At 37.7% G+C, this 10,281-nt stretch overlaps 1 protein-coding gene across 9 annotated transcripts in view; it reads left to right on the forward strand.

Annotated features, from left to right (window-relative positions):
* SLC4A7 (solute carrier family 4 member 7) overlaps positions 1-10,281 on the forward strand; it is a 110,233-nt gene that overhangs the window by 94,165 nt on the left and 5,787 nt on the right. For 6 of the 9 annotated variants that reach the window (XM_043443631.1, XM_043443635.1, XM_043443630.1 and 3 more), the window contains 3 exons: positions 2,800-2,931; positions 6,686-6,783; positions 9,910-10,017. In XM_043443631.1, the coding sequence (XP_043299566.1) occupies positions 2,800-2,931; positions 6,686-6,783; positions 9,910-10,017 (338 nt within the window). The remainder of the gene's footprint in view (positions 1-2,799; positions 2,932-6,685; positions 6,784-9,909; positions 10,018-10,281) is intronic. The other 3 variants (XM_043443633.1, XM_043443632.1, XM_043443637.1) reach the window with 1 other exon arrangement.

Below are 10,281 nucleotides of genomic sequence, written 5' to 3' on the forward strand. Positions count from 1 at the left end.
TAGCCTTTTCCTTCTCCAGGGGATCTTCCCAACCCAGGGATTAAACCCAGGTCCCCTGCATTGCAAGCAGATTCTTTATCAGCTGAGCCACAAGGGAAGCCCAAATAAAGTTGCTATGTAATATCATATTCTGAAAGAAATAGTAAATCAATTCACAATTTAAATGTTAAAGCAAGTTATAGTAAAAATTTAGAATATAATTGAGTGGTTGAAGATAATTTTTCAAAGAAGGTAGGGAAATCTAACAGTGAAAGAAAGATGATATTTTTGACTACATGATCATCGTTTTGTATGTCCTTAGTAAAATCAGATTGTGAACTGGGAGAAAATATTTGTTACATATAAGACAGAGAGTTTCTATCCAAACTGCACAGAACTTTTAGGAATTCATGAGCAGAAGTCAGTTGAAAACCAACTGGAAAAAAAGGCAAAAGGTAAGAAACAGTAAGAACAGAAAATGGAAAACCAGGCAGAATGCTCTTGGACATAAATTGTAGCAATGTCTGTTTAGATCCACTTCCTAGAGTAATGAAAATAAAAACAAATAAACAAAGGAGACCTAATCAAACTTACAAACTTTTAACAGTGAAGGAAACCATAAACAGAACAAAAAGACAACCCACAGAATGGGAGAAAATATTAGCAAATGATGTGACTGTCAAGGGGTTAACCTCCAGAGTACACAAACAGTTCATGCAGCTCAATATCAAAGAAGCAAACAACCCAGATCTAAATAAACATTTCTCTAAAGAAAACATGTCACAGATGGCCAAAAAGCACATGAAAAGATGCTTAACATCGCTCATTATTGCGTTGGTGCTCAGTTGTGTCTGACTCTTTGTGACCCCGTGGACTGTAGCCTGCAGGGTCCTCTGTCCATTGAATTTTTCCAGCAGTAATACTGGAGTGGGTTGCCATTTCCTGTTCCAGGAGATCATTCCAACCCAGGGATTGAACATGGTGTCTTGCATTGGCAGATGGATTCCTTACCACTGCGCCACCTGGGAAGCTAATTATTAGAGAAATGCAAATCAAAACTACAGTGAGGTATCTCCTCACACTGGTTAGAATGGCCTTCATCAAGAAGTCTACAAACAATAAATGTTGGAGGACTTCTTGTGGTCCAGTGGTTTAAAAAAAAAAAAAAATTCACCTGCCAGTGCAGGGCACGTGGGTTCAATCCCTGGTCTGGGAAGATGCCACATGTTGCAGGGCACCTGAAACTTGTGCGCCACGACTTCTGACGCCCTCCCACCCTCTAGCTCAGACTCCTCAACAGGCACCACAACTAGAGAAAACCCGTGCACAGCAATGGAGACCCCGCACAGCCAAAATAAACACCTTTTTAAAAAGTGCTAGAGAGGATGTGGCGAGAAGGGCACCTTCCTACAGTGTTGATGGTAATGTAACTGGTGCAGCCACTATGGAGAACACTATGGAGATTCCTTAAAAAACCAGAGCTACTATATGATCCAGCAGTCCCTGGGCATATATCCAGACAAAAACTATAATTCAAAAAGATACATGCACCCCTGCGTTCATAACAGCACTATTCACAGTAGCCAAGACTTGGAAACAGCCTAAATGGCCATTGACAGAGAAATGGAAAAGAAGATGTGGTGCATATATACAATGGAATATTATTCAGCCATAAAAAGATCAAAATAGTGCCATTTGCAGCCACATGGATGGACCTAGACATTATCATACTAAGTGAAATAAGTCAGACAGAGTCAAATATCATTAGATATCACTTATTTGTGGAATCTTAAAAAAAAAAAGGATACAAAGAAACTTACTTACAAACCAGAAACAGACTCACAAGCATAGAAAACAAATTTACCATTACCAAAGGGGACAGGTGGTGGGGAGGGATAAATTAGGAGTTTGGGATTAACATATATACACTACTATATATAAAATAAAGAAACAGCAAGGTCCTAGTGTATAGTACGGGGAATAACTCAGTGTTCTATATGCGAGAAGAATCCGAAAAAGAATAGATGCATGTATCTGTATAACTTACACTTTGCTGTACACCAGAAAATAATACAACATTGTATCAACTCTAACTCAAATACAAAATAAAAAGTGTTAAAAAGTAAAAAGAAAGACAGAGAAAATCAAATTCCCAGTGAACATTTGAAAACATCTTCAACCTTTAGCCCACCAGGCTCCTCTGCCATGGGATTTTCCATGCAAGAATACTGGAGTGAGTTGTCATTTCCTTCTCCAGAGGATCTTCCCGACCCAGGGATCAAACCTGCATCTCCTGTAGCTCCTGTATTGGCAGGCAGGTTCTTTGCCAGCTGAGCCACTGGGGAAGCTCTTAGCACCAAAGAAAAGCAAATTAAAGAATATTGTGTCTTTTTCACAAACATAATTTGTAGAGTAAAACCTAATGCTGGAAAGTGGGTTCTCTAATGCCTTGTTGAAGAGATTTTAAATATTATAGCTTATATAATATTTATAATATATAATATTAAATATACTTATATAATGTAAAGTCATCATAAAAAGTAATAATCTTGTTTGTGAAAATCGTTATCTGCTTTATAATTTTATACAGAATTCAAGGGACTTATATAGGGAAAGGCTAAAAATATAATTTTCTTTATATCTTTGAGCAGAAAGTTGAAAAAGATAAATAGATGACTAAGCTTCTTTGAAATAAGATGATGTATAAAGTAATTTTAAAATAAACTATGTGATGTGCTTTTTTATTTATGATTTGATAAATACTTTTTGATAAATAATTTTTAGATATTACTGAATATTCTATCCCTGACTTTTTTAAAGGTTCTTGCATTAGTCTTTGTTCGCAAACTCATGGATCTGTGTTTCACAAAGAGAGAGCTTAGTTGGCTTGATGATCTCATGCCAGAAAGTAAGAAAAAGAAAGAAGACGACAAAAAGAAAAAAGAGAAAGAGGTAAAAAAAAAAGAATTTCAAATGTACACTATTTACTTACTGTTTAATATTTTGTACCAAGTAGCAAACACTATTATAGTCACTTCAGTGGGAGTCAACTCCTTCAGTCCTCCTAAGAACCTTATTATTAAAAAGTGTTCAGTTTAGTTCAGTTCAGTTGCTCAGTCGTGTCTGACTCTTTGCGACCCCGTGGACTGCAGCACGCCAGGCCTCCCTGTCCATCCCCAACTCCCGGAGTTTACTTAAACTCATGTCGATTGAGTCAGTGATGCCATCCAACCATCTCATCCTCTGTCGTCGTCTTCTCCTCCTGCCTTCAATCTTTCCTAGCATCAGGGTCTTTTCAAATGAGTCAGCTCTTCTCGTCAGGTGGCCGAAGTATTGGAGTTTCAGCTTCAGCATTTGTCCTTCCAGTGAATATTCAGGACTGATTTCCTTTAGAATGGACTGGTTGGATCTCCTTGCAGTCCAAGGGACTCTCAAGAGTCTTCTCCAATACTACAGTTCAAAAGCATCAATTCTTTGGTGCTCAGCTTTCTTTATAGTCCAACTCTCACATACATGACTACTGGAAAAACCATAGCCTTGATTAGGTGGACCTTTGTTGGCAAAGTAACGTCTCTGCTTTTTAATATGCTGTCTAGGTTGGTCATAGCTTTTCTTCCAAGGAACAAGCGTCTTGTAATTTCATGGCTGTAGTCACCATCTGCAGTGATTTTGGAGCCCAAAAATATAAAGTCTGTCACTGTTTCCATTGTTTTCCCATCTGTTTGCCATGAAATGATGGAACCAGATGCTGTGATCTTTGTTTTCTGAATGTTGAGTTTTAAGCCAACTTTTTCACCCTCCTCTTTCACTTTCATCAAGAGGCTCTTTAGTTCTTCACTTTCTGCCATCAGGGTGGTGTCATCTGCATATCTGAGGTTATTGATATTTCTCCCAGCAATCTTGATTCCAGCCTGCGCTTCCTCCAGCCCAGCGTTTCTCATGATGTACTCTGCATATAAGTTAAATAAGCAGGGTGACAATATACAGCCTTGACGTACTCCTTTCCCAATTTGGAACCAGTCTGTTGTTCCATGTCTAGTTCTAACTGTTGCTTCCGGACCTGCATACAGATTTCTCAAGAGGCAGGTCAGGTGGTCTGGTATTCCTATCTCTTTAAGAATTTTCCACAGTTTATTGTAATCCACACAGTCAAAGACTGTGGCCTAGTCAATAAAGCAGAAATAGATGTTTTTCTGGACCTCCCTTGCTTTTTCAATGATCCAGCAGATGTTGGCAATTTGATCTCTGGTTCCTCTGCCTTTTCTAAATCCACCTTGAACATCTGAAAGTTCACTTTTCATGTATTGTTGAAGCCTGGCTTGGAGAATTTTGAGCATTCCTTTAAAAATGTACATACTTTTATTATTCCCAGTTTACAAATAAGGAAACACAGAGAGATTAGTAAGCAGATTGTCCTAAATACGGGCTCTTACCCATTTTACCAACTTTCCCTCAGCCCTTACATAGCGATACTTTAAAAAATTTACATATGTATATAAATCAACAGTTGGAAGAATTTACCAGTATTAAAACATAGATAACACAGAATAATTCTACATCACAGTCTTCCATCTAACCTAACCTTAAATGTACATGAGTACATTTTAGCATTCATTTTAATTTTAACGGCATTTTAATAATATGGCATATATAAGGACAAAAGTGACATTAAGTAGATTATCTTTTTATAGGAAATATAGTAAAATTTTAGTTTTTATATTCAGTATTATGCACCCTTAGTTGATTTGTATACTGAGATTACATGAACACTCTATACTGAGTTTGAATTTTTTAGCAACCAGCTCGGTACTGCGACCTATTATGTAGCGTAGATGATTCTGTTGATTTCAGCGCCTCACTTCATTTTCCCAGTCAGAATATTGTTTGAAAAGTCAAAGATAAGATAATACATTTTTAAAAGTTGTGGTCCTATTTAAGTAGATCTCAAAATTGCTGGGTTGTTTTCTTTTTTGTCTAAGTTTTGAGAGAAATCAGCACAATTTATAACTTGTGTTGCGTAGTATTTATGGAAAAGCATTTATTAAAGTTGCAGACAAATGCTTTTAGAAACTTGTTGGCATTTTTTTCTTGGTTTGATTATTCAGTGCTGATTTATGGCAAAATTACTAGTTTTATGTTTACTTTTAAATAAAAATTGTGACTTTTTTATGAGGATACTAATTGTGAAACAGTTGAATTGAGTCTCCAAAATTTTTAAGAATTTTGTTTCGTTCAAGGCTATATATATATATATATATATGTAAACATAAGCTTTTGATGATTTTCAAATAGGATATAATTTATTTATAAAATACTTAGGTAAACTTGCTTGCTTATTACTTCGTCTGTCACTTAGAATAAGGTCATGTGCATATCACAGAACAAAAGTAGAGCTGCCTTAAACACTAGAGTTTTTTCTTTTTGTCCTGTAAGAGGAATCTTGAAAGTTAAAGTGACCTTGTGCGATGGTTCCAGAGTTGTCAGGAACTCTTGCTGGTTCCTCCCAGCCCAGCGTAGACTTTCCATCCTCAGCATCCCGTGACAGGTTGGAGAGGCTGCTGACCGTGAGCTGTCACATTAAGCAGCGGAGTCAGAGACAGTGGGAGGCAGCAGCCCCACCGTGCTACCCAGAAATGGCATCCAAGAGGTTCCACTTGTACCACACTGAGTTGCAGGGAGTGCTGAGAAATTTAGGGTTAATTTCTTTTTAGTCTTATATTGTTTTTGTTAAAACCAGGTGCATTGTCACCCCCAAGTTGTGGGATTTCTTTTAGTAAGACAGGCACTCTCTCTGTGTCTCCTGTACTGCCCCCCTCTCCATCCTCATTATGATTGTGTCCTGATTTGGGTTCGTGTTTCTTAGCTTAGGTGTTCTCAGCTTGAGGGGGTGGTCAGAAAAGGGGCTGCTACTGACAACTTATGGCCTCTTGTACATCCTCCATAGGCAGGACTGGCTCCCAGGACAAGCAGTTGTTTGGCCAAGTGAGGTTTTGCTTATATTGTATTGTATTGAGAGTCATGAGATTTCACAGAGTTTTGTTGCTCGTTGTACATGGCGTGTGCGTGCTCAGTCATGTCTGATTCTTTGCAACCCCATGGACTGTACCCAGCCACGCTTCCCTGTCCATGGAATTTTCTAGGCAAGAATACTGGAGTGGGTTACCAATTCCTTCTCCAGGGGAATCTTTCCAACCCAGGGATTGAACTCGCATCTCTTGTGTCTCCTGCATTGGCAAGCAGATTCTTTACCACTTGGGCCACCTGGGAAGCCCCCCTCCCATTGTATAACTGTGTAATAGTTGATAATAAAATTTATGGAGACTTTCCTGGTAGTCCAGTGGTTAGGACTCTGCGCTTCCAGTAGTCAGAGAACTAGAATTCCATGTGCCATGTGGAGTGGCCAAGAGTAATGCTAATAGTAATAAATTTTGAAAATAAAATTTATGTAGCTAAATTTATATTTAAAGAGTACTAATGATTAACTCCCAGAAGTGGAAGTTATAACGCTTAAAAATTAGTCTTTACAAGTGATTATTTTCACCTTGTGTTACAAGTATGTATTCATAATAATAAAATGAAATTTTCAGTCATGGCAAGTTAAATAAATATTGTCAGTTTGGTTTGCTAATTCTTTAAGATGTTGATATATTAATTGGTCCTGGAAATATTCTGGGAAAAGTCATCTCTTCACATCTGTTCTTTCAAGGAAGCTGAGCGAATGCTCCAAGTTGGTGAAGACACTGTGCATCTTCCATTTGAAGGGGGAAGCCTCCTGCAGATTCCAATGAAGGCGCTAAAATACAGGTGAGATGCAGCTTTGCATTTTAAAGTGTGCTTTATTTACACGTCAGGCACATGAATGGGCCATGCAGTGTGTCTCTAAAGTCATGATGCCTGCTTTTTAAACGATGACAAGCACTGCCCTTGACGTGTGGGCTGAAGGAGGGCTTCCCGCAGGTGGAGGAGGAAGTTGCTGTCTCCTTCCCCTCCCGCTGACAGCAGCAGGATGGAGCGGGCAGGGAGAGCCCTGGCCTCCACGTCCCCAGAGACTGTCCTGTCGTTCTCACTCCTTCTGTTTCAGTGAAGTTTAAACCCAGTCTTAGGGTACTCCCACACTCTGAGTAGCACAACTGTATTTTTTTCCCTTGCCCTCATTATGACGGAGGTTGGTGCCTGCTGGAAAATAACACTTGTAATCCATCTTTGGATGTCCTTCCCATAGATGACTATGTTTAGAGGCCCTGGAACTCTCCTGCAGTTTTCAAAGGTATCATCTGCCCATTGCCAGTGAGGGCTCATACTAGGGAAAAATTAATGTTTATTATGTATAGTTTATCATACATGATTTTGGCAATTTATATTAAAATCTATGAACTAAACATAGAGGTTTGGAAACGTAAGCTTTTTTTCTTTTAGCTTTAGAAACTTCTATAATTTATTTACACATCTGATTCACCTATATATTTATTCTGTTTACAAATACCCATTTATAGTACAAAAATCAGTTTTAGAAGGTATATAGGTTCCTTCCTTGACCAGTTAATGGAAAATGTTGTTAATATCTAATTATCTTGCTTCAACCTTTTTTCATTTTTAACTTTATAGAGGTCACATTTGGACTCTATATGTTGATTAGTTTTGACAAATGAATTCACAAGTAATTTTTCTCTAAAACTTTTTACTATTGTTATCATGGGTATTCTTTGTCACCTTTCATGATTTCCCCTCAAATTTGTATATATCTTAAATGCCAAGTATAGACGTTTTGGTATATCCATGTACAGTTCTCTGCTTCTCTAGATTCTGTAACTGTTTGTTAAATGAATCAGTGTACTGAGTTTGTGCTAAAAAGAGTGTGCAAGTGAGAGTGTTAGTTGCTTAATCGTGTCTGACTCTTTGCAACCCCGTGGACTGTGTGGTCCACCAGGCTCCTCTGTCTGTGGAATTCTCCAGGTAAGAATACTGGAGTGGGTTGCCATTCCCTTCTCCTGGGCATGTTCCCAACCCGGGGATAAAACGCAGGTCTCCTGCATTGGAGGCAGATTCTTCAGCTCCTGAGCCTCCAGGGAAGTCCAAAGAGTATAGGAACTGCTGTGGTAGTTATTAGTGACTCAGCAGTTGGCTGAGATGTTGGCTACTTAATTTCTGTAGGTCCTGCATTAGCTTTTCCTTACCGTGATTACACATGAACCTTGACAAATTTAAGTGGAGTCCATACTTACACTTTCTGATATTTAACAAGAAGAATGGGTATACATACGTATATTTACTTTTGTCTAATGATGACATGAGCCATGATTAATGCCATTTTGCTTAAAACTTGAACATCCAAAATACCAGGAATTGGCTGACCTGTTTGTCTGCCAGAACTTTAAGTCTGCTTGCTTTGGATTTGTTTGTGTGTGTGTTAGTCACTTAGTCATGTCCGACTCTGCGACCTCATGGACTGTAGCCCGCTGGGCTACAGTGGAATTCTCCAGGCACAAATACTGGAGTGGGTAGCCATTCCCTTCTCCAAGCTTTGGATTATACGCCATAAAAATGAAGTAAGATAACTTAGCAACATAGGGAAGCATTTGGAAACCGTGAAGTCCTACAAAATATGAAAATAATTTATTGAATGTAGACAAAATTTTTTCCATCTAGTTTTTATTTTGGAAGGAAACAAAATGTCTACTTTCTTCAGAGGGGGAGTCTCAATTTCTACTAATGGGAAAGTAGAGAAGTAGTAGAGAAGAAACATTTAGAAGCTAGAAAGTGTTTCAGGAATTTCTCTCTTCAATTATTGGAAGTTGGCAACTGAGCAAAGAAACCTTTTCTTGGGGTATACCGGGTTTCAGGTACCGCCATGGTGAATCTGGGTGTCCAAACGTGTGCGCTTGTGAAAACTTGACTTGGTGAAGCAGCCTTGGAGACTTTGCCGTGATTCTGTCACTCATTTCTGCAGTCTTACGTCATCAATGATGGGCAGACTTAACGTGTGAACAAAGGACTGCTCTATAGCCCTTTGTGACCTGGCTCTCACCACAGTGTTAATTTAACATCTATTTTGACATTTGTATTCATTGCTTGTTTGCATGAAATATTTTTCTTTGGGTGAAGCAAAAGGACTGGCAAGTGTATTTCTGTTAACTTCCTAGTACTTTCATGTAACTTGTGACTGACAGCCTTAAGCCCCAGATTATTTATGGGTGTCTTCATTACTGGACTTGGGACCTTGAGGTAATTTTTGCAGTATTTCATAGAGACACAGTATAATTACGTTTGTTTCTTACAATGAAAGGAAGTGTTTTGTTCTATGGATTTTGATAAATTTTATATACTAATAGTAACACTTTGAGGCTACCATATTACTGATAAGGTAATAATCAGCTAAAAGTGGTACAGACAAACCTTTTTGGTATTTTATCTGTTGAAGTATTTTAATTTCTAATTTTAAAGCATCCCATTTCCCAGAATTCTTTTTAATGATTTTTAAAAACTATGAAAAAATGTTTTAAATCCTAATTGTTACTTTTCTTTATGTACTTTGGATAGTTGTTTGCTGCAACTGAAATTTGTGCAGATTATGAAAGTTTTCTAATTGACTTGATGCTGTATCACTTTTTATATTTAAAAGCACATTAATATATTCTTTCCTGTTATTTTAATAGTATACTTATAGCCAAGATTATCACCTTTGGGCATCATTGCCAAGTTAATTAGTCTCATTCCTAGTTTTGATTATAAGGAAAGATGCAATTCCCCATGAGACCTTTATAATAGAACTCCAGAGTACTGATTTCTTGCTGGACCTTGGTTTAAGTGCATGGCAAAGAGTTTTCTCAATTTTAAGTTGATGAAAGCAAATATTATGTAGATAATAAGAATGACAGTATTAATGCTTTTGAAAGTACACAATACTAACCAGAAAGTGTATTTGTTCTTCAGTGTTGATCCCTCAGTTGTTAACATATCAGATGAAATGGCCAAAACTGCACAGTGGAAGGCACTGTCCATGAACACTGAGAATGCCAAAGTACCCAGACCTAACACGAGGTAGCTGTAACAATTTATGCATTTTCTAACTGTAGCGGCTTCTAGTTTACTTATGGATAGCTATTTAGAAAACCATTCAATTTAACTCAATTTACATAATTTATATTCTCCTTACTTAACAAAACCAACATATTTTTTTTCTTCTTTTCCTTCTTCCTTTCATCTGTCCATCATTTTTCTGTGTACTGGAGCAGATACGGGTACTGATTTTTTTTTGTTGTTATTTTTTACAGTTATAGTTGCCTACTTCAAAAAAAAGAATTG

This window comes from Cervus canadensis, chromosome 22, assembly GCF_019320065.1.
Source record: "Cervus canadensis isolate Bull #8, Minnesota chromosome 22, ASM1932006v1, whole genome shotgun sequence".
NCBI lineage: Eukaryota > Metazoa > Chordata > Mammalia > Artiodactyla > Cervidae > Cervus > Cervus canadensis.